General features: G+C 50.8%; 2 protein-coding genes across 2 annotated transcripts; both read left to right on the top strand.

Moving 5' to 3' along the window:
- Positions 1-1,863: 1,863 nt before the first annotated feature.
- ARPC5 (actin related protein 2/3 complex subunit 5) lies at positions 1,864-6,342 on the top strand. Its single transcript, XM_082312821.1, has 4 exons — positions 1,864-2,054; positions 2,964-3,035; positions 4,832-5,008; positions 5,523-6,342. Exons 1-4 carry the CDS (start codon positions 1,911-1,913, stop codon positions 5,583-5,585), a joined length of 456 nt encoding a protein of 151 aa, XP_082168947.1. The 5' UTR covers positions 1,864-1,910; the 3' UTR covers positions 5,586-6,342.
- Positions 6,343-11,615: 5,273 nt separating this feature from the next.
- NCF2 (neutrophil cytosolic factor 2) lies at positions 11,616-22,344 on the top strand (the record flags this gene model as incomplete). Its single annotated transcript, XM_082311426.1, has 15 exons — positions 11,616-11,874; positions 12,377-12,459; positions 12,794-12,902; positions 13,128-13,262; positions 13,635-13,742; positions 14,611-14,670; positions 15,846-15,889; positions 16,091-16,232; positions 16,526-16,588; positions 16,978-17,056; positions 18,735-18,778; positions 19,521-19,672; positions 19,753-19,864; positions 20,111-20,273; positions 22,247-22,344. The coding sequence occupies exons 1-15, from the start codon at positions 11,701-11,703 to the stop codon at positions 22,342-22,344; spliced, it is 1,566 nt and encodes a 521-aa protein (XP_082167552.1). The 5' UTR covers positions 11,616-11,700.
- Positions 22,345-23,308: the final 964 nt, after the last annotated feature.

Here is a 23,308-nt window from a genome sequence, read left to right as displayed (position 1 = left end):
TTCAATGAAACTCATAATTCTGAAACATTTCCAAGTGGCAGACACCTACGCTGAAGATGATACAAATTGAATTGCTTTCAGGCTGTAAAACTGAGATCACAAATGGCAAAAAAACCCACCACCAGTAAAGTCACCTACTACAAAAGTTAACCCACAGAATAACTGTGGATCTCAAATAACTGATTACGAAGATAATATGCTTTTATTTTAGCCCTGTACCTTTCAAACGTAAACCTACAGCAGTAAAACCAAAACCTCTATATCTTCTGATTACCTCCTGCAATTAATTTATTTGTTGCCCTTAAGCCAATTTCTACCAGAAAAATGTAAACAGTCCACAAGCTACAACCACAGCTACAGCCGGATTGTAGCTTCCCAGCTGAGGTAACTTTGGGGGAACACATGACATAGCCTAAATTCCTCCTCTGTCAAGAAGGTGGTTCTACAGGTAAGGCTGATATATGAACGAAGTTTTCCCACTGTTTCCTTAATAATGAGGGGGTTTATATACACATAGATGTGTGTGTGTGTGTATGTATTTTTTTTTTCTAGGGCTGCTGCCCTCCACTAAGAGGAACCTCAAAAGGCTGTGTAATTTTCTAATTAATAAGAAATATCCGATAGGATAATATAGATAACAAAGATCTACAGAGTCCAAGCATAACTGGAAAGGGAAAAAAAAAAAAATCCTATCATTTCAAGCAGTGTTTTCACTTTGTGATTCAATACATTTGCTATTAATCTAAAGGTTTTAAAGAATGGGGCAGCTGAAGTCAAGAACATGTTTTTTCCCATCAAACAGGGCTTCCTTCCCAGGTAATGTCAATGGTGACCAAACGGACTGGCTAACTCGGTAGAAGTCAGTGCTTCTGCTCCTTTTTTACTCTCTTTGTGGTCACAGCTATTATGTATCTGAGTAAAAAAAAAAAAAACCAGGCTGCTACCCAGTGTGACCTTAAATACCCTTCACTTCAGCAGAGGTGACCCTGCTTGGAAACTCAAACGTTTTTCTGAGTCTCTTGTGACGTAATAGAGGTGGAAACGTGCTAGAATCCACCAGATCCCTTACTTTTACAGTGCCTAGGAGCTTTTTTTAGAAAAGCTTTCTTGAATTAGATCATGCTCCTTCTGCGCTTCCCGATAAAATGTGAACTGACATGATCGCAAGAAGCCACCTGTGCTGTAGCATTGCCGTGATTACTTTCTTTTGCCAAGAAACACAAAGCCAATGCTACTTTTTAACTCTTGTAGCGACAAAGTGGTGTTTGGGCTTGGGCTTCCGCTGTCACCAAGCTCCGAGCCAAGCCCGGGGCGCAGGTTACACCGGGCTGCGCAGGTTACACCGGGCTGCGTTGCCTGACCCCCGCTGCCAGCCCCAACAGGCCTGTGAGACGAAGGAGAGGCCCTGCCTTTCTCGTGCTCGTCCGAAAACAGGACCAAAGTCCGCTCTGCGCGCTCATCGTGGGCTGCCCCCGGTTCCGCGGGGCGGGCTGGCTGCCGAGGGCTGCCAGCGGACCGCGCACCCGCGCCTTGCCGGCGGCCAGCGGCGGCGGCCGGGCTGGAGCCGCGGCCGGACGCTGGTAACTGACGGCCCAGCCGGCAACGCCCGCACGCGTAACCGTGGCGACCGCCCGCCCCCTCGGGGGACCGCGCCTCTCGCGGCCGACCAATGGCAGCTCGCCTCCCGCGCCGTTCCACGCCCTCCTCCCCCTCGTGCGCCCCCTCGCGCCGCGGGCGGGTGAGCGGCCGCCCCTCGGCGCGCCTGCGCAGCGCGCGCGCCCCGGCTGGCGCGTGCGCCCCGGCTGGCGCGTGCGCCCCGGGGGCGGGCAGGCGGGCGGGGGCGGCTGGGCGGCGGGCGCCTGCGCGGGGCGGTGGCAGCGGCAGGGGCGGCGGCGGGGAGCGGGGCGACCATGGCGAAGCACACGGTGTCGTCGGCGCGGTTCCGCCGGGTGGATGTGGACGAGTACGACGAGAACAAGTTCGTGGATGAGGAGGAAGGAGGCGACGGGCAAGCGGGGCCCGATGAGGGCGAGGTGGACTCGTGCCTGCGGCAATATCCTTCCGCCGCCGGGCGGGAACAAGTCCCGTCGGGAGCGGGCGCGGCGCGGGGTGCGGGGCGGGCGGGGAGCGGGCGCGGCGTCCGCCGACGCCGGGGCTGCCTTTTAGGGGAACGTCCGTGGTCGGCGCTCCCGCCGAGGGACGGGAGAGGGGCGACCCGGCCGTGTCCTGACAGCAGGGCGGAAAGGGGCTGACGGGGGCCCGGGGCTGACAGGAGGAAGGGGCCCGGGGCTGACAGGAGGAAGGGGCCCGGGGCTGACAGGAGGAAGGGGCCCGGGGCTGACAGGAGGAAGGGGCCCGGGGCTGACAGGAGGAGGGGGCCCGGGGCTGACAGGAGGAGGGGGCCCGGCGCTGACAGCAGGCCCTGCTTCCTCCCCCCCACGGCAGAGGCGGCGGTGTCCCGGGGCCGCGGTATCTGGGAGGTGTCTTGCGGGGCGGCGGCGAGAGGAGCGGAGGAAGGGGGTTTCCTGTGGCGGAAAGGAGAGCTCCGTGTGCCCGCTCCCACGGCCAGCTTCCCCAGCTCTTCCCACCGGCGGCTGCTGGGTCGCTGTCCCGGCAGCTGTTGGAGGTGGATGTGCAGAGCTGAGGCCTGTTCTCAAGGGCTACAAATTGCAGAAGTGATGGAGAATAATTTGTTTTACTTGGATCCTCATTCAACAAACGGCTTAAGAAGTATTCTCCAATACTGGAACTGTACAGCTTCTTGTTGGTGCTGCTCCTTCCTCAAATGGCCTAGTAATTGCTACCTTACACTGTAATCAGTGCTATCTGTTGAGGGGATTGTTGCATCCACTGAACCTTAAGTATTTTCAGTCATGCACAAGCCAGCTACAAGTATCGCTGTCCTGGAGCTGGTTCTGTTGCTTTTCAAATACTTGGTGTCTGGTCCTTAACCATCTGGCACAGGGAACATGATGGCCGCGCTACAGGCAGCTTTGAAGAACCCTCCTATCAACACAAAGAACCAGGCAGTGAAGGTGAAAGAGTAACTAACTCACTCATGGGTTACTCATTAAAAATCTTTTCCTGTTTCTATAACCCCTACCCCACCCACCCTGCCAGGTGTGCTTTGAAGAAGCCAAGAAAGCTGGTTTTTAGGATATTCCCTGATGTCCAAACATCCACGACCTCTGCCTTTTTAATCTTGTTCAAAGTACCGTAGCTCGGATATCATCTGTCCACGTACCTTTAACTTGGTGCTAGATCAGGTTTTGTGTGTTTTCCTACGTGGCTTGGTTGTATATTGTGTGCCCTGGCTAACTCCACACATCACTGGGTGCCCATGCCTGATCCAGACCTGGCAGCACATAGATGTAGTCAGCACTGAACAATCAAGGAACCACAACTGCAGTAGTCACCTCTAACTAAGGAAACTCTGCTAGCACAGCCAGACCGTGAACCTACAAAAAAGGAAGAACTGATGGTTATTGCATCCAATCAAAATTAAGCCGTTAAAACCTCAGAATACGCAAGCACTCCCCCCTGTGACAGAATATAGGAGCCTGCTGCATGCATGTATTTCTGAATCTCCCCAGAATAAACCTTGAATGGCTCATGATTGCAGTGGTGAGAGGAACAGGCAGATAAGACATGGAACTGCCCAGATGGTGAGTGCCTGCAGAGGGCTGTTTTCCCTGCTTGAGGAGAGTCCCACGGGCACGTTTCCATGCTGCTCACCAGGCCACTGGTGGAGATTTTTTCACCTAGCGCCAGCCCTTTTCTGAGAGTTTGCACAGGGTCTTGAGATCCAGCTGTTTGTTACGGATAGTGCTGTATAAAAGACTGAACAGCTTTGTCCTCATATTAGTGATTTCTTTCCATTAGATCCATATTGATGTATTAAGAATACACTTTGAAGGCAGTGGAATTGAAGAGGGCAGAGTGACTGAATTTTAATCTTTGGCTTCATTTTTAGCTGATCTCATGGAACTTTAATGTTTTTACTTATAGTTCTTCATGTGAGGTCTCGCTAAGCCAAGCGGCTATGGGATATTAAATTGAAAAGAAAACTGACATCCATAATTTTTGAAGAAGGAAGCTGCTTGAAGTATTTGTATAATGGAATTATTCAAAAGTCCAACAAACCCAAGACCTTTTTCTTTCATCCTCCCTCAGTGATGGATGAACAGGAAGAGCTGCTTTTTGCTGATTACATGGCTAATCTGCCGCTGTAATCGTGCCACACGCATTCCTGGGCCTGAAATGACATCGAGATCAACTTGCAAATGGTTATTAATGCAAAATATTAATGCTGCCAGTTTGTATTCTGTGTACCTGGGACTGAAGTTGACTGTGTTGAAAATACGTGGCTTCCAGCAGTCACCTCTTCCAGGCCAGCCAATGGCATTTCCATGGAATATAATAGTTGTATCTCATTAAACAGTACAAAGGCATGGAAAAGGCTCTGGTAACAAGGGAGGCCAGTCAAGTACTTAATTCTTATAATTCTTTTGGAATTTGCCAGACCTTGAGTTTCGATATGGAAATTTATTATTTAGCCTTAACCTCATTTAATAGGTGGAGATTTGCAAACACAAGCAGAGAGGCAGAAAACCTAGAGCAGGCAAACGCATTAAATTTTTATGCTGTTTCTCATTGGGAGGATATATCTGTTATACATCATTATCACAAGCTTTGTGCACAAACTGCCCTATTCAAGCAGATTTTAGAATTGTTTAAAAAAATCTAGTTTTGTTTGTTGGAGAGGTGAGTAATATTTGAACGCACCTTATACGAGAGCGAATGTCTCTCTGCCTTCCTTATTTGTTGACAGGATCGCGCAGAAAGTATTGTCCTGAAGGTCCTCATCTCTTTCAAAGCCAACGATATTGAGAAGGCAGTGCAGTCGCTGGACAAGAACGGTGTTGACCTGCTAATGAAGTACATCTATAAAGGCTTTGAGAGCCCCTCTGACAACAGCAGCGCTGTGCTGCTGCAGTGGCACGAGAAGGTGCGTTTATAGGGCGTGCTCTTGCCTGGGTTATCCATGGTAGCAGGTTCTTGGGTCCAAGGCAGGCTCACCGAGCCTGGTAAGAACTGCCTTTCTGTCTGGTAAAACTGAAATGTCGTATTTCACGCTGTGAGGAGGGTATGGTCCTGTGAGCTCGTGTGCCTACTTCTGATTCCTTGGGTAAGGATTCTACAGTTAAAATTTGGTTTTATGTTAGATGGAGGCAAACAAAATGGTTCAATCCAGTGATTCAAGCGGATGGAAGTAGAATTTCCTTCCTAGAGGGAAGCAAAATTTGCAACTTGGTTATGCAGTGAAATAAAAGCTTGTTAAATAGCTGTCTTTAAAGTGAATGCGGTTATTCTTCCCTGGCACCCTGAGTGCTAGTGTTTCGCTCTTAATGTAAAGGGCGGGGAGATGCTCATTTGAAATACAGCCGGGAAACCTTTCCGCTCAGTCATTTCAGCCCGTAGCTACCTTGACCTGGTGTTAATTGCCATGTTTCTTTTCTCAGGCCCTGGCTGCTGGAGGAGTAGGGTCCATTGTTCGTGTTTTGACTGCCAGGAAAACGGTTTAAATCCAGCAGCGAGTGGTTGTCTGCCATCCACGGCGTGGGAAATGCTGGTACAAAACCCAAACAACCAAATGCCATTGCTGCCCTGTGGGCAGCGCCTGTCTCTCAGCTTGCCTTCTCGCTGCTTCTTTCATACCTGACAAATAATGCATATCGTGATCTCTTTTTTTGTTAAATTCTGGAAAATTATGAAGGTGCAATTTTATTTCTAACAAACAGGAATATTTGGTACTCGCGAACATTTCAGTGACACGTATAGCGACATATACAACTTCATGTTTAGGATGATTTGCATTTGTGTATAATTATGGCAGATCCAGACCTGACTTTCCAAACAAATGCTGAGGGACCTAGGGCAATGTCTTAATTCTTTTCGCTAGCCAAGCAGTGTTTTGACGCAAGATCTGTATTTGAGAAGTGGGGCAGCTATTAATATAGGTAACTGGACCATGTTTCCTTTGGTCAACCTCTGAACCTACGGCTGTGAATAGGACAGAAAGCAAAGGCTCCCTTCCGACCCCGATTATCATTCCAGAGAGCTGAGTATTTTCCTTAACCTCGCATCTCACGGCCTGTTCAGGTTCCTTGTGATCAGTCAAATGCTGGGTCCGCGGCAGGAAAGTTACAACAGGATGAAGTTGTCCATCATGCAGTTTGGATGGTAGGATTTAACAGGTTGATGGTCCGTTTATGCTGGAGCCCAGCCCAGTGAACTCTTTTTATTTTGAGGAGCAAATATCCTGAAGAGAAGAAGAAAAAGCAGCTTTCGCACACCAAATCACCTTTCAGCAACTTGAAAGTGAGTTGATTTTGTCAAGCACAACAAAGTGGCTGCCTGGGGTAATCATCTGAGAAATGCGTACTGGTATCCATGCCATCCTTGCAAAGCTCCCATGTTTTGTATTCTAGATCTGTAGGGTCTTAAGGGATACCAGACAGTTCACGTTCCTGTTGTATTGTGCCACAGTGTGTTAGCTAGTGGGCGAATCGGGTTCCAAAATAAAGAGGAGTACTTTAAGAAGAATTAGGAAAGCCCAGGGCATCCCAGACCACAGATCACCGTTGAAGGTTTAGGGCCAGGACTGAAATACATGTGTTTTACATTCACCATTTTACTGCAGTTCAGTTGTGTGAAACTGTTGGGGAACTTGTGAAATCTTTGCTGTTTTTTGATATCTGCTTTTTTTGTAATAATAATAAAGACCAGACAATAAATCGTCACTGAATATTTACGCGGTGTCTGAAATGCCTTGAAATTAACTGTTTGACTAACTATTTTCAGCAGGCTGCTATTCAAGGATGGACAAGAGTAAAAAAGCAAGCCCTAAAACTTCTCCTCTCCATTATTTTTCTTGATTGATTTGCTTTCTAGCTTTTATTTGTACCTGTACATAATGGCAATACGTGCGCAGCTTCATCCGCTAGAAAATCTGAGATTATTTCAGTGATATATTTAAACAAAAAGAAATGTTCCAAACCAGGACTGCTAGAGATGTCTCTGCCTATGCTAAAATTATAGCCAGAGAGCGAGTTCATCACAACCATTGATGTTAGATGCTTTCTCAAGACCAAAAGAAGGAAAAGGGTAATGGCCTAGTAGGGTTGTTTTGTGGAGCAAAACTCTTGATTTCACAGTTGGGCTTTTGTTTGTTTCACTGCCTGCCCCAGCTCCAAGAGATGAAATATTTAATTGTTGGTTTTAATAATAATTTAAGCACAGGTACAGTCCTGGGCTTGTCCTGTGGCTGGGATGACTGTGTGTGCCTACATCAGCACATGTACGCGGCTTGAACTTCTGAAGGGCCTGAGCATACGGAAACCTGGTGTTGAGCACTCTGACATCTGAAGGGCATCTCCTGTTCTTTACCCAAGTCGTCGCTTTGGAAAGGCAGAGCTAGTGCCTTCAGACAGCTCAAACCAAAGCGTTCCTGGTGCGCCGCGTTCGCTCAGGAATCAGTAAGACGACCGCTTCGGTAATAACCTTTTTTCCTTCCATCCCACCTCCTCCCCCCGTTCCCCCAGGACAGCCCGAGACCTGCACAGCCGCAGCTGCCACGCGTTGCGGACGTGGGCAGGCGCGGGCAGGCAGCCCTGCGCGGCAGCTGGAGCGGCCGTGCCTTTCTGAGCAGGGTAGCAGAGCCCTGCCGCCCGCTCCCCGCAAGGGGCACAGCGCCCTCGGGGCCTCAACGCAGACAGGAACCGGCATGGTTACCCCTCAACCGTTGGGTGCCCTCCCTACCTTCCTTCCTAGGATGCTTTTTCTTGCTTAACTTCAGAAGAAGAACATAGGCACAACAACAGGAGGTGCGGGCCATGCAAAGCGGAAGACCTGGCCTTGCTGCAAAGACAACGGAAAACGTCCAGGTTTCAACCATACATATGGACATACATACGCCTCACCCTCCTGGCCACGTGCAGCGACGGCTCTGTCCTTACAGCTCTCCCAAGGACTGCGTTTGGCTTCTCTGTTTCCTTCCGTTCATCCAAATTTGGTTAAGACACCAATTGATCCTCATTTAAAACAAATAATTAATAAAAAGCTGTAATCTCACACAAGTGAAAAATATTTTCCAAAACAACTGATGTCAAAGCAGGTCAGCTACCTCTAGGTGGCATTAGATAAACGAAGGCAACAAGAAGGGCGATCTTAAGGTTCTCCAGACGCCCCTTGGGCTGGGCTATGATGTATTTAGAAACATTTACAAAATGTATGCATCTGCCTCTGCATCCAGGGATGTGCTAAAAGACATGCACTGATGTGGGGGTAGCAGTGCAAGGTTTGCAGGAAGGCATCTCTTCTGTTAACTGATTGACAGGAAGGTAAAAAGTAAATCTAGTTTAAAAGAAAAATTTACCTCTTTCTTCCAAATGCTGCCTTGCTCGATTTCACAGACCACACAAACACCACAACAGGGAGCAAGCCCCAGCCGCGCCAAACAGCGACCTGTGTCTGGATGCTGCGGGGGCTGCCACCGGCTGAGCGAGTCCAGAGCAGCGCCGAATCCTCGGGCACCAGCTCTGCGGGAGGGGGCACGCGCTCCCACCGCCCCGCTGGCAAAGCGGAGCCTGAGCTTGGTATCCCCAGCAGGCACGCGACAGAGGGCACCGAGCGTTCCCGGCACAGCCAAAATCCACCAGCGTGGCCTTAACGAGACCTCCAGCAGTGCAGCCCAGGGATGGGACCAGCCCGTGAAGCGGAGAGGAGCTCACCATGGGAGTCACCTCCAGCTAGCGCCATCTCGCAGCAGTTGGGGCTGGTGGAGGCCGTCCTCAGCTCCTGGCCCCGAACCCCACTCGTCCCCACTCACCCCAGGAGAGTGGCCATTTGCATGCACCCAAGCAGAGGGGGTGTTTTAATCCTTTGAATAATACCGCACAACAAGTTTCTGAGAAGAAAATGGAGAAAGATGGGCAGAGACGAGAAAATCCCTAAACAATTTCATTTTGCAAAACACATTTCCCTTCCTATTATTAGAAGGAAGCCTTCAATACTTCAATAGAAAGAAAAATATTCTGTGTGCAGATCGGACCTACTTGAAGGGGAACGGCATTTGCAGGGCCCTACTAGGAAGCCTCAACACTTCCAAGCCTCGCTTGCAAACCTCCCACCACTGCCTTCAGCTTTGGCCCGAGTGTGTGGCAACGGCACCCTGTCAGTCACATCCTGCTTTTGTAACAGCCAAGAGAAACTGCTGCCCTCCTGCTGCCCGGAGCTGCAGCCCCCGCTGAGCCCGGGGCTCTGAGTCATCCGCCACTTGGCCAAACAATTTCTGGGCTCCTGCCTCCCTCCCTGCCACCGTGCAGGGAGTGAGCCAAAAAATCAGGTCCTGTGCAGAGTGAGCTCAGACCTGCCTCCCAGGGAAGGAGGTGGACACGCTCGGTCTCCTCCGCTCCTCCTGCGTTATAGATCTCCTCCCAAACAAGATCAATTCCCTTGATCTTTCCTCATGAGTAATGATGTTTTCTAGTGCCCAGATGAGTCTTTTTTTGGGTCTCTTCTCTCCAGAAATTATGATAAACTCTTGCATACTGTTGCTGTACAAACTTAAAAATGACTGCTGCGCCCTAGCTGGATTTTGGGTATTATTTCTAGGTATTTCTTACCTGTCTCTTGGCAATCTGCATTTGCGCTGGATTCCAGAAATCTTCCATGGGAGATGTCACCATCTCTGTTACTCACTTCCTCTTGGACGTTATTGTAGAAGAAACAAATTTGCCTACTAAATCAGCTCCATAAGAGAAAGGGGAACAAGAGCTTCACTAGAAGGGGTATGTTTATTGCAGCTTTGAAATTGCTTGAATGTTACATTAAAAATAACCAAGCAGAAGGATAGTTGCTGTGAACATTTGCTGTTCTTGCATCTCTCAGATCCCATCTTTCTGTAAAACGCAAGAAAAAAACCCCAACACTTGTCACAGGGGTGAGCTGGCATCCTCCTCCAGCTCCCCTTGTACCAGTTTTGGGATAAACCTGACCCAGCAGTGCACCAATTCAAATAATTAAATGAGCAGAAAATTATCCCTACAATAAGGTGGACCATTTTCTGCTAGATGGGGTCTCCCATTCCTCACAGGAATGAGAAAAGGCGTCTCAGAGGGGTGTTTTCACGCTCACCATGTTGTTATTCCCACCCCTCTCCTTCAGCATCATTTCAGCTGGTTGCATTTCCCTCTGCTTTTCTGGAGATCAGTCTCCTCCGTGCTCCTGTAGGAAGCCCTCAGGAGCCAGCTGGCTGCAGAGGGATGCCGAGGGCACGCTTACAACTGGAGAACCAAAGGGAGCCCCAGGTTCAAGGATGTGCTTGGTCCTACTTTTGATTAAAATCCAAGTCCTTGCTGTTCAGCAGCTTGGTCTTCTTCCTGAGCAGAGGTCAAACAAAAGTCTCCTCCACAGTCTCCCTCCTGTTGTTGGCATTATGTAATTTGCTGGGGAAGTTTGAGTAAATGCACAAGGGCCAAGTCTTGCTGACATATTTTAAGCTCTTACAAAATACGCATTGCATCGCTGGTAGATGTGGCAGAGGCAAAGTACTTCCAAAACGACTTAGAAACCACGTGTGGAGCACCCAGCTCGTGAGTCAGCAGGTCAGACCCCTGCCGTCACTGCCTTCACTGCTGCCACGTGCTCAGCATCCCCCTGTCCTCCCAGCAGCGCTCCAGAGCCAGGTTGCGCACGTTGGCCGTAAAACACCTTGACAGAAGTGATGTTGGGCTGAGCGTGAGTTACCACCGCTGCCGGGGCTCAGCGTGGCACGACGGCTGCTCCCCAAAGCCCCATCCTTGGGCAGCTCCGCGCTCCCCCAGCAGCAGAGCTCCTCACTGGGGCAACGTGGTGGGGGACGGGCAGGGCAAAAGGTTTCCCAGGCTGTGCCTTGGGCTGTACTTTGCCTTCTCGCTTGGGTGGGCAGGGTAGCCCCAGCCCAGCTGCAGGCAGCTGTGCCTGCCAGGAGATGAAGGATGCATGTCTTCTGTTAACTGATTGACAGGAATGTAAAAAGTAAATCTAGTTTAAAAGAAAAATTTACCTCTTTCTTCCAAATCCTGCCTTGCTTGATTTCACAGACCATACAAACACCACAACAGGGAGCAAGCCCCAGCTGCGCCGAACAGCGACCTGTGTCTGGATGCTGCATTCACCTTATGCGGAATGCATAAATGCAGGAACCATTTAGTAACTACCTCCCTCAAGGACCACGCTTTGGAGGGCACAAGGGGCTCAGCTGCAGCACTCGCCCTGTGGCTTTGCAACCCTAAATTTGACCTGATCAGCCACCCAGCTGACAAAATCCATGGCTTTTCATGAAAAACCCGGAGAGGCAAAACCCGAAGAGATGAGGAGTGGCTGCCGGAGAGGACCTGGTGCACAACCCGTGGCAGCTCAGCGTGGAAACCCGCTGTGGCAGAGGCAGCCTCTGCCCCACTTCCCCATCCCGGGGCTGCGTTTCACTGACGTGATTGAGGCCACTTCCTGCCAGGTTTGCAACACGGGCAGCGGGGAAGGCAGAAGTACAGGCAGAAGGGAGCTAGAGAGAGGCCGAGCAGCGCTGAAAGGAAGGACGAGGAGAGGGGCGAGACCCACGACGCGTCCCAGGACTCCACATCCCGCTCCCACCACACCATGTCCCTGGTAGAGACGATCCGGCTCTGGCAAGAAGGGGTGTGTGCGGCAGACAAGAAGGAGTGGAGGGCAGCCCTGGATGCCTTCACAGCTGTCCAGAACCCCCCTGCCAAAATCTGCTTTAACATCGGCTGCATCCACCTTGTTCTGGGGAAGCTGGCCGAGGCGGAGGAGGTAAGGTACAGCCCTTACAGTCACTACCCGGCTCGCAGGCAGCAGTGAGTTTGCACGCAGACCTGCCAGACACATGGATGCGGTGGGAAAGGGAGGCATTAAGGGCCACAGTCTGACTAAGGGAAGGATTCGGGGCCTTTTAAAGCTGGGATAAAGTGTGACACCCCTGGGCTGTTCCTGCTGAACCTGTTTTCTTGGTGAATCAGAGGCCACGCAGCAGAAGAGGTGCACGGCTTGCTGCTTGCGCTTTCTCCATCCCAGAAGTGACCACAGGGCACTAAGCTGCCAAGCAAGCAGTGGCCGATGGTTCCAGCTCAAAAAAATTAGGAGCCTGGTACAGGCTCCACCCCCCAGTGCCCAACACTTTAGGGAGATGTAGCCCACAGAGCCCAGCCTAAGCCCCTTGGCTAAAGCAGGATAGGTATAACCGCTCTACACCCTCAGTTTTTTTAAATGTCTTCCTTTTTCACCCCCTTTTTGCCCCACTCCCACCTCCATACAGGCATTCACCCGGAGCATTGGCTGTGACAAGCACCTGGCAGTAGCTTATTTCCAGCGAGGGACTGTGTTTTACCAGAGGCAGATGTGAGTGGAGGGCTTTAACGTTTCGGTTTTGCCACTTGCAGAGATGCCAGCCTTCGGCTGAGGACAGCCCCAGGTGGGTTGGTACCCCAGGGGCCAAACTGCAACCCCTTGAGGTAAAACAGGCTCCTGTTCATCAGCAGTGCAGTCTTGGGATTAACACCAGCCTTGGGGTGTCTCTCCTCCCCCTGCAGTGTCCAAAAACACTACGAGGAGATAGGAGAGACCCAACTAAACTCAAACACGTTTGAGTAAAGACTTAGAGGCGTCTGCGAGGTGTACCAGGCAGCCAGAGTGCCACCACGAGGTGGTAATGCCCTTGTCCTCTGCTCCACAGCCATGAAAAGGCCATCGAGGATTTCAAAGAGGCGCTGGCACAGCTGCGAGGCAACCAGCTCATCGACTACAAGATCCTGGGGCTGCGGTACAGGCTCTTTGCTTGTGAGGTGAGAAAGACTTGACCAGCAGTTTTGATCCAAAAGGGTTGTTCACAGTCTCAAGAAATCTAAGGAGAAGACAGCCAACCTCTCCTCGTGCCTTGCAAAAAAGCAAGCAAGCTGGTACAGTGCTCTGTGCGCTGCCACAGCCCTGCTGTCCTCTACTTCACCGCACTGCTGGCAAGCATCCGTCTGCTCTAAGAGCTCATTTCCTTGCTCCCATCCCTCTGGCAGATACTCTATAACATTGCGCTGGTGTACGCCACGATGGAGGACTGGAAGAAAGCTGAGGAGCACCTGACACTGGCCATGAGCATGAAGAGTGAGCCCCAACACAACAAGATCGACAGGGCAATGGAAGCCATCCTGGTAATGAGGAGCAGGTCTTACAGCCACCATGTTTGCTCACAGCAGCCCCACAGGGAGGAGGGAGAAAAATCCCAGTGACAGAGAAACCACCTTTTAGCTAGGGCTTTAGCAGAGCAGGAGAAAAACACAGTGGGCTGAGCAAAGTGTGGGTGTCGTACTGAGACACGAGTTGGTGGGAAGAGCTTTGCGTCACTGGGGAGGCAGGGACAGGAAGACTGGATTAAATGGACCATGTCGGGGCTGGGGTCAGGCTGTCACGGTGGTGTTTTGACTTTATGGAGTGAGACCTTAACCCCAGAGGTAGAAGGCAGGGGATATTAAGCAGTCCCTGCTCTCACCTCTGAAGAGTGCTATGACTCCTCTGTGCTACAGAAGCAGAAGCTCTGTCAGCTGGTGGCCATTCCCGTGGGGAAGCTGTTTAGACCAAATGAAAAGCAAGTGGCTCAGCTGGAGAAGAAGGACTATCTGGGAAAGGCTATGGTAAGAAAGAAATACCTTATTTATTCGAGCCAAGCCTGTGGACTGAGGAGACCTGCTGATCACCTGCTCACCACCCCTCTGAGCTGCCATCTGCTGCCTGGTGGACAGCCAGAGACATGGAGCCAGTTTGGGCCTCAGGGATCTCCCCAGGTGTGGAGGGAGGGATGGCACGTAGGGGTCTTGTGGGAAGCAGGGAGTCTGCAGGAATAGAGGAGCTAAAAGCACGTTTCTGCAGAGCATGGCTTATTTTCAGTTTCTCTCCTTAGCAAGACATGAGGGATAGTCAGTCAGCAACAAGCTGGAAAGGTCCCACTGGAGCTTCAACTTGAGCCAAGATTTTGTTCAGGGAAGGAAAAAATTTAAAAAAAAAAAAAAAGGCAGCTATTTAAAATCTGACACCCACAACTGACCTACAGTTCTCCCCCTCCTCCGTTTGAAAGGGGCTTTTCAGCTCAGATAAGCGAGCAAGCGTTTCTCCCATAAGTTTGCAAAATCCAAGCACTGGGATATCGCCCTTGGGCTCCGGTCCTGGGAGGCAGCGCTCCACTGGAAAGCAACCCATCGGCTGTGTGGGCACTGGAGAATCAGATGACCGAGAGCCAAGCAGCTCCTCAGGTGTCAGGGGATCCCCAGAAACATGCACACAAACATTTATGAACTTTCTAAACGATGTTTAAAGTTGCCTATAGGAGGTAAGGGCTTGAGCTGGACTCTTTGACTCCCTTAAACATTTGTGATTAAAATATAAAGGGAAACTTTAGGTTATAATGACTCTAACTGCAGTAATGGTGAGGCTAAGAGCTGAGACCTTGCCACAGCTGAGAGGTGAGTTTTGGTGCCAGAAGCACCTGTCTGTCTTTGGCTCCAGGTGGTGGCATCCGTGGTGGACAAGGATGATTTCTCAGGATTTGCTCCACTCCAGCCACAGGTAAGGCACCACCGATGAACAAAAGTTGGCAAAAGTTCAGGAGGACGTGGGGATGGGTATCATCCCACAGCGTCCCGAGGGCTCTGGCTTATAGTGGGGAGCAAACAGCAGCATCACCACCATGAACTTTCTGCTACTGCCGCGAGGAGGAGGCGGACACTGCCCCCACATATCAGCTGCTCTCTCCATCATCAGAGAGAGCAGCCCAAACCCACATACGTTTGTGGCTGGGGTTAACCTGGTTCCCTGAACAGGGAAGTAGCGGCCTAGCAGCACATCCTCTGCCCCCAACGTTGCTGTGGGCAAAGGCTTTCAGCAGGGAGCGGTCTCAGACCCTCCCCATAAAAGTCATGGGGTTCATCTGTCTCAGCTCAAGCCATCAGAGAAGCAAGAGCAGTTTTGCTTTCATTCCCCATCCTCCTCCCAGTTCCCAAAGCCCTTCACATTTTCATTGCCATTTTCCTGATGATGTAGCAGCATCTTTCCATCTCTAAAGGCGCCCGAGAGTTTTTACAGGAGCTTTTCCAGAGGATCCAGGGAAGGGCAGCTGCTGCAGCCTACAGCACCGTTATGCAAGATAAAACATGCTCTTCTCAATGCAGCCAAGCATTGACACCTCACTGCAGGAGTCAGCACTACTTCAAGTAGCTTCTTCAGAGGGCTGATAAATCCACCGGAGACTTCAAATTACTTAGGCAGGAGAGACCATAAAGCATGATGACGGCAGTGGGGATTTTACAAGCGCAATAATGGGAAGATACATGGAAGCACAACTTACTGCTTAAACCAGCTGATCTCAAATCCATACTCTCAGCCCTCTGTGAGCTGAAACCAAAATCACGAATGAAAACAGGATTCTGCCTCTGAAAAACAACTGCAGGTGGAAGAATTTAGGAACTGCTTGTTTGAAGGAGCAAAGCCAGTGATATTCCTCACGGCACAAAAGACAGTTGCTTTACGCATCAGGCTGGCAGAGAGCTAAAAACCTAACACAGCTGGCTGAAAAGCAGCAAGACTCCCTTTAGGTTCAAATTGTCTGACCTGACACCAGCACGGGGAGGAAGAAAGTGTGTAGGGGTGATGGCAGGTGTGGTAGAAGGCTGCAGGACATTTCTGCAAAGCAATTGAAATCCTCCAGATTACTGATAATTTTCTTTTTGTATTCTTGTTGGCAGGCCTCTGGTCCTCCCCCCAGGCCCAAGACCCCAGAAATCCTCAGGTAAGTTGGATGAAGGATGGACAATGCTGCTAACCTGTGCAGCCTGGCACCATTGCAGCTGAGCATCCAGCTGGCACCCAAAACTCAGGAGAGGCAGGGAAGGGACCGTAGAAACAAGGAGACAGAGGTCTGGGTTTCCCCTACAAAGTAAAACAACAATGTCGCCCACCTTCCTGACCCGGCTGCTGCTCCCGCACCCAGGGCCCTCGAAGGGCAGCCGCACCGCGTCCTGTACGAGTTCATCCCTGAGACCGCCGAGGAGCTGCAGGTCCTGCCGGGAAACATTGTCTTTGTCCTGAAGAAAGAGAAGGACAACTGGGCTACAGTGATGTTCAATGGAAAGGTACCAGGGGCGTGCTTGGCAGGAGGGGGCGGACACTGTGAGGTTCTGCAGAGGACTTGGAGAGCAAAGCCTTGCCGTCAGCAACTACACGAGCTTCTGACTTAAGTCCCTTATGTCCACCCTGGCTTAGGCCACAGGGTTCAGTGAAACCCACCCAACCTGCAGCAGCTAACCTTCAAGCCTCAGGGACTCTCCTGGATTCAGGGCAGGGCAAGGACACGCTCAGCTGCGTCCTCCAGCAGCAGGTTGCCTCCTTGCCACAGAATCCCCACTTGTTTGTCTTTCCTCCACAGAAAGGGATCGTCCCCTGCAACTACCTCGAGCCTGTGGAGCTCCAGAACAAGCTGCACATCCAGGTGAGGAGGCCCAGGAGGAGATGGTGTCCTGGGGAGGGCAGATGCCCACATGTTCACCCACCACCTATTCTGGGCCTTCCAGCAGGACCCGTACCTGCAAATCCCTCCCCCTCGTAATGCTGGGGTTGGTTCTTCCGGATCATGGTCACCTTAACATGAGCTCAGAGACCTGCAAAATCTGGGCAGATGTTGTGTTGATGGCCCTCTGGGTGGTGGTTGGCAATGCCAGGGAGGTGAAGGGGTAGCAAAGTCACCCCTCCCCACTTCAAGACCCCAAACAGACCTTGGGAAAACAGTGGGTTGGAGGGGGAGCTCCACAAGGCAGCAGCACCCCAGCTCCCTTAGGAAGGGCGGGATTGACAGCACTACCTTCTTTCCATCCGGCACAGGAAGAAATCCCTCTTGAAGCCGAGATCCCAGAGCCACCCAGCTCCCCCGCTCCAGAGAAGCCACGGCGGCCAGCACCAGGTCAGTGAGGGGAGCTGAAGGGAGGGGGGTGCTTTAGGGGCAAAACCCCAGCAGCAGGTTTGAGACAGTCTCCTCAGTGCCATGTCCTCACACTTTGAGGCCAGAGCTGGGGGTTCATCTCCATCCCATTCCCGGGCCTGTTTGCAGTCAAGGATGGAGAGGCATTAAAGCAGGAGGCAGAGATGGCAACTGCAGTGCCGAGGATGGAGTAAAATAGAGCATGTGGGTCCCTGAGGAAAGCAGGGCCCTCCGTGCTCTTAATTAGCACAGTGACTAATGGGAAAAAGGGCCCGGGGATAGGAACAGGGCAAGTGACCCAGCTTGTCCAAGTCTTGGAGTAGAAGGTTCCTGACAGGCTTGTCCTTAGAGCAGGGCACCCACGATGGTTTTAGTGCTGCTGTGAGCTGGGCTAGGTTTGAAGGAGCTGGGGTTGCCCTGGGAAGGGGATTCCTGTCCAGTGCTACCCAGTGTCCCAGGCCTGGGGCAGGGATGGTAGCACCAGGGCCACCACACTGCCCCCAGCACAGCAGGTTCAGGATGCTGGGAAGTCAAAACAGGGCGCTGCCAGCCACAGTCACGCTGCTGCAGGAGTGCTCAGGTGCATGGTTCAAAATTGCGGTTTAAAGCTGGGGAGCGCATGTGTTTCAGCAAGCTGAAACAAAGAGCTGGGAGGAAGCACTGTGAGTTGCCCTCTCTAGAAAACGTCACACCGTGCTTGGAGGTAGGAGCCTGCGAACTCCACACTGCCACAGGAAAAACCCATCCAGGGTAGAAAATATCACTGTGCAGAGACTGTACTGCACAGGTGTTAACCTGCTGCAGTTTACTCTGGCTTTCGACAGCCAACCTCCCCAAAAAAATTAGAATATGTGGACAAGCAATTGACAAGCCCCCTGCTCTGAGGTGGGTCTGAGCCAGTCGATGGTGGGGAAAGGTGGACCAAAAGCCTACTAATGACAGGACAGGGCTCATGTCCCAAGCAGAGCAGCCTCATAGGCGGTCCAGTGGTAAAGTTGATAGAGAAGATGGCTGTGGCTCATGGGAGTTACGGGCAAACATCTCAGGGACCCAACAAACTCAAGGTGCATCTTTATGGCACCAAAAGCCATTGCAGATCTAGCAGTGGGACCGCATTCAAGAGCATAGCTCTGTCTCCTCCCATAACGAGCACAGTCGTGTCAAAGCACTGGCAAAATGTAGAGCAGATCCTTGTGAAAGGACTTCAACAAACCTGCATCAAATCACCCTACCTGGAGGTCTGAATTTAGCTTTACAACCCCAGTGAAGGACAAGGATTGCCTCCAGTTTTCAGTGTGGACCTGGGGAGATCAGAAGAGCAGACACTAAACCCAGCAGCTCCTGTATTTAATTTTTCTTTTTTTTAAATCCACTCAGGAAAGACATCTCACCCCTAAAGCTCCTGTCCCTGTAAGAGGGAAGGCACAGAGCCCAAACCTCTGCTTGGTGGTTATGTCTAAATCTTATGGATGAACCCCATCGCAGCTGATGCTGCATCCATTCAAGAGACCACCACCGTTTCCAGGATTGGTTGCTGTTGCTGCAGATAATGATGGGTGTCGAGGAGAAGGGCTGCAGGAGATCTCAATGCATATTTAGGTGCAGAGCAGCAATGCTTACCCTGTCCCACTTGCTGAGCCATCTCTTTCTCCCTCCACAGACTACGCTCCTGCTACTGTGACACAGCCGAGAGAAGCAGCCAAGGTAACATCTCGTGAACGCAGATCCTGAGGTCCATGTTACAAACCCACATTTATTGCACATTGAAAGGTGCTGGCGTGCCTGGCAAGCACCATGGCGCTGGAAGTGTTTCAGGTTTTTATCATTCAGGAGCACCTCCAAAGCATGACGACAGGCCTAGGGGCCAGCAGGTCATCAGGACCCAGCTGGGTGACTAGGGCTCCTTTTTGGAAGGTCTCCTGCAGGTCCGCTCCCCACTGGACCTGTGGTTGTTGGCAGAGCCCTTGTACAACTTGTGGCACTTGAGAAGGGAGAAACAGGAGAGAGGTTGGCTGTAACGCACATGCTCCTGGGCAGGGTCAGTGCATCAGAAGGTCACGCTGGGGAGAGAGATGGGAAAACATGACAATCCCAACTCAAAAAAAGAATAAGGGGGTTGGGGAGTGGACACACCTCGAATTTGGTCACTCAAAAGCCACAATTTGGCTGCTAAGTGCGTAATTTATTACTGTGCTCTCTCCTGGGACAAGCCCAGGGCTACCAACCAGCCACACGTCCAACCATAGCTTGGGTGGCACAACTGCTGACCCGCCCCGAGGGAAGTGCCAAAGGCTGCACATGCTGGCAGAGATGTCTCCCTGACCAGCAGCCAGCTGATGCCCCGCAGCTCAGATTTGACTCAGGCAACCGCAGTTTCCATGTCCTGGTCCCTCTCCCTGCTCTCGCCAAGTTACACAAGCTCTCACATCCAGTTTACTGCCCACAGGAGGCCGAAGCAGCCCTCTCCAGCCCCTACATCCTCAAGGTGCATTACAAATATACGGTCGCTCTGCAAGTTGAGCCAGGTCTCTCCTACACAGAGCTCCTGGACCTGGTTTGCAAGAAACTGGAGTTCCAGCCTGCACACACAAAGCTGAGGTGAGGTGCTGCCCGCTGCAGGCAGCAGGAGCCGTGTTTTCATGGCTCCCACCCTTACCCCATGTCCTCCGTGTGCCCAGGTACAGGCCTGCGGAGAGCCAGGAGCTGGCGACTCTGAGCACGGAGAACCTGAAGTCGGCTTGGAGCCAGAGCAAGGACAACTGTCTGACAGTTTGGTGCGACATCACGGAGGTCAGTGACAGCTAGCGGTGGTGGCCACCTCTTCTGCCCGCTCCCAGCAACGAACCTAAGCAGAGGTTGCCTTTGCTTTCCTTGCGATGAGCGCAGGATTGTGGCTTTCAGAGCAAGCCAGCGACCTCTTGAAAGGCAGAGGAGCAAAGAGCAGGCAAAGAGGAGAAGCAGAGCTTCTCTCTTACCCTGGTACAAAGAAAAAGGAGATGCCAAAAGGTGTCCTTACCAGCTTATTTCCTGCCCTAGGGAGAGGGGTTTTTACTGGACAGTAAACCAGAGGAGTCGCCACAGGAGGCAACGCTGGAGGAGACAGGACCAACCCAAGTTGTAGCGCAGTACAATTATGAAGCCACCCAGCCTGAAGACCTGGAGTTTCAGGCAGGAGATGTGATACTTGTTTTATCCAAAGGTAATTGTGCTGCTTCTGCGACAGGGGAGGGAGGGACCTCCCAGCTCTGGTGAGAACACGGGCCTGACCCTGAGATGCTGAGTGCCTGCAGCAGTTGCTGCACAGTTCAGTGGAAGCTGTAGGTTCCCAACATCTGCCAGTCAGGCCAAAAACTCTCAGGTATTTGGTCAGACACTGGATGCATGTTCTTCAGTGGAGCCTACAAGCTTCATAGGGACTTTGATCTCTTTCCCCAAATCCTCCTGTCCTCCAGAGCAAACTGCTTCGTGCTGGGGACCTGCAGAGTAACAGCCTGGCTCAGGCAGCCTTCACCGATAGCAAACTTCTCCTCCTGCAAGTTGCAGTTTGCCACCTTTAGACAGAAAATAGGCTACTCAGATTTCTGCCACAGGGCACTCCAAGAAAGCTTGCCTTGATGCAAACACTTTACAAGACAGGTTGGAAAAGAAGCTTGCAGAGATTGGATGAGCATGAGGTGGCAGGTGGAAGCCAGGGGAAAGGACAACCTAAGGACACATACGAGAGTTGCTTTCCTTTGCATCGCTAAGAGCTGCATCACTGAGCCTCCAGTTTCTGGATTCAAAGGGCAAATTCACTCCATCCCCATGAAGGACAAAAAAAAAAAAAAAAAAAAGTCCAACCTACTACAGTGTTTCCAGCCTCTGCTGTACATGCTCCTGACTAACCACAGGCTTACTAGCCAATTCTCTGGAGCCACAAGACAAGCAGGACCCAACATCTGCAAGACTGCTTTCCACAAGTGCCTTCTTCCACCGCAACTGCCTTGTGTGCTGTAGCACAGGCAGAGCTCCTCCAGCTCTACCATGGGCTTCCCACCCAAGTCCCGGTGTTATACACACTTCTTCCAACATATTTTCATCACACCCTTGTTTCTGCCACCTCCTTCCCCAAACAGTTTCAAGATGGGAAAGTTTCACTCGAGCTGTGTTTAACTTTACTGATCGCAGTTTATTTTTGAAAGGAGATGCCTCATTTTGGCTGCCACCCCCGCAATGGGAGAATGCTCTTACTCCCATTCCCCTCACCTGGCACCTTTTTCTGGCTGCTTTTCTTTTTCAGGGTACAATCTTGCATTAGCCTCAATCCTCTTTAATATTAGTCTTTATTAGTGTTTCTACAAGAATTGAGGCTTAAATACAGACTAAATCTCAGCAAGATGTAGTACATGTTTTTGAGCTGGATCCTTTCAAGTCCGTGCAGAACACACAGGAAGGAGGACAAATTCTGATACTTTGCTATATGTAGCTCTATCACTAATTCATGCCGGCTGGCAGGCTTTGGCAGCGGTACGCAAGCGATCATAGTCCCCCCTCCACCGCTGTAGAGGCGAGTTTTTGCACCATGCAACATTGATGACTCCTCCCCTCCTCCCCCTCCCCCCCAATCCTACTCCAACCTTCACTGCTGTGCTAAATATTTCCCATTAAGAAGCTGGTTCTCACCTCATTTGGTTCCTCACAGCAAGAGCTTTCAGAGCACCGAACCTTTACTCAACCCAGGGTAGCAGAGGCTTTTGTTTTTTTTTTTTTGTTTTTTTTTTTTGTTTTGTTTTTTTTTTTTTTATATGAACATGGAACAGCAGATGAAAATACACTTTAGTTGGCATCTTGAAGAGGACAGCCTGTCTGAGATCATTTCCTTGCTCTCCATGCTCACTTTGGTTGTCTTCTATTCAAGGCAGTTTCTAAGCCCCTTGGTCTCTGCTTTGATCTACTTTTCCCACCTTCATTTGGCAATGCGTTCGTTCTTACCTTACGGCTTTGCTCTCTACCTCGTTCCTCCTCAGCCCCTTTCCTCCACATTCCTCTCTCTACCAGGCTTTAGCACAGCTAAAAGGTTTACCAGCAGAAAACCCTGAAATGGTGACGTTGGGCCCGTCTGTAGCACGCGGAGGTTATTATGCTCCTGTATATCCCCAGGGTGACAAAAACTGTGTCGATTTTATCTTCCAGTGAATGAAGACTGGTTAGAAGGCCAGTGCAATGGGAAGATAGGCATCTTCCCATCTGCTTTCGTTCAAAAGTCTAACACTAAAGACCCGGAGATGTGATTTCAGAAGAGCTTAAAGTCATGGATGTGGAAAGAAATTAAGAATTCAACTGTTGCAATTAAGAAGTTTCCATATTAATCACTGCATCTGAAAATGAACTTTAAATATTATTGCTGCTTGTATTAAAAGCTTTGGTTTTTATTTTACTTTTTGCATTGTTCTCTAAAACAGGTACTTATTAAAAAGTTGCTAATTGTCTTCCTGTTAGGAGTACATTTAGTCCTAAAAACTGTGCTTACCAAGAGCCTTGCTCTGTCCCACCTGCCCTACCCTTAACAAAGCTTTTCTACAGACATGCCAGCAGCTGGGAAAACCCCTGAGAAGGTGGTGCTCCTTGCATTTACAGCCCTGCCAACACAGCCAGAAGAGGAACTGGCATTCAAGAAGCTCCAGACCAGGAAAGGCTGAACTTCCAACAGCATTTGCTTCCTTAAAACATCACTGCCAACGCCAAGAGCTTAAACAAGAGATACCGTGCAGCCTCACCCTGCTCCAACTGACAATTCACTTCAAAACCACAGTGACTTTACCCACCCCACCCCCAAAGTATAAACATTTTGTGCACCTTTGGGAGTCATACCTCAAAGCTTTTTCTCAGCAGTCAGAAGAGACAGTAACTTAGAAGGACACTGCCTGGAGCCTCAGCAGGTCATACAGCAGCAAAGTTGTCCCCTTTATAAAAGCCTATACAACTTCGATGCCCTCTTCCCTATCCAAGAGGTTTGCCCCCCTCTGCCCTTGGCACTACTTTCACAGTATTTCACCTTCCCCAGCTGCTGACAGCCAGTCCTTCTGGCATTATAAAATTATCTGCGCTGCCCCATCCTCAAAACATGCAAGCTGTAGATACAGCCAGCCACCTACAGCATTGGGAGCGCTTTGCTTTGAAGGTGCTAAGGGCAGCAGTTTCCCCACTTCGGATCCTATCACACAAGTTCTGGATAGCCCCACTGTCCCAATAACC

The sequence above is a fragment of the Platalea leucorodia genome (genome assembly GCF_965183815.1).
Source record: "Platalea leucorodia genome assembly, chromosome: 5".
In the NCBI taxonomy this organism is placed as follows: Eukaryota; Metazoa; Chordata; class Aves; order Pelecaniformes; family Threskiornithidae; genus Platalea; species Platalea leucorodia.
The sequence above is the reverse complement of the archived record's forward strand: the minus strand, read 5'-3'. Positions and strand labels throughout refer to the sequence as shown.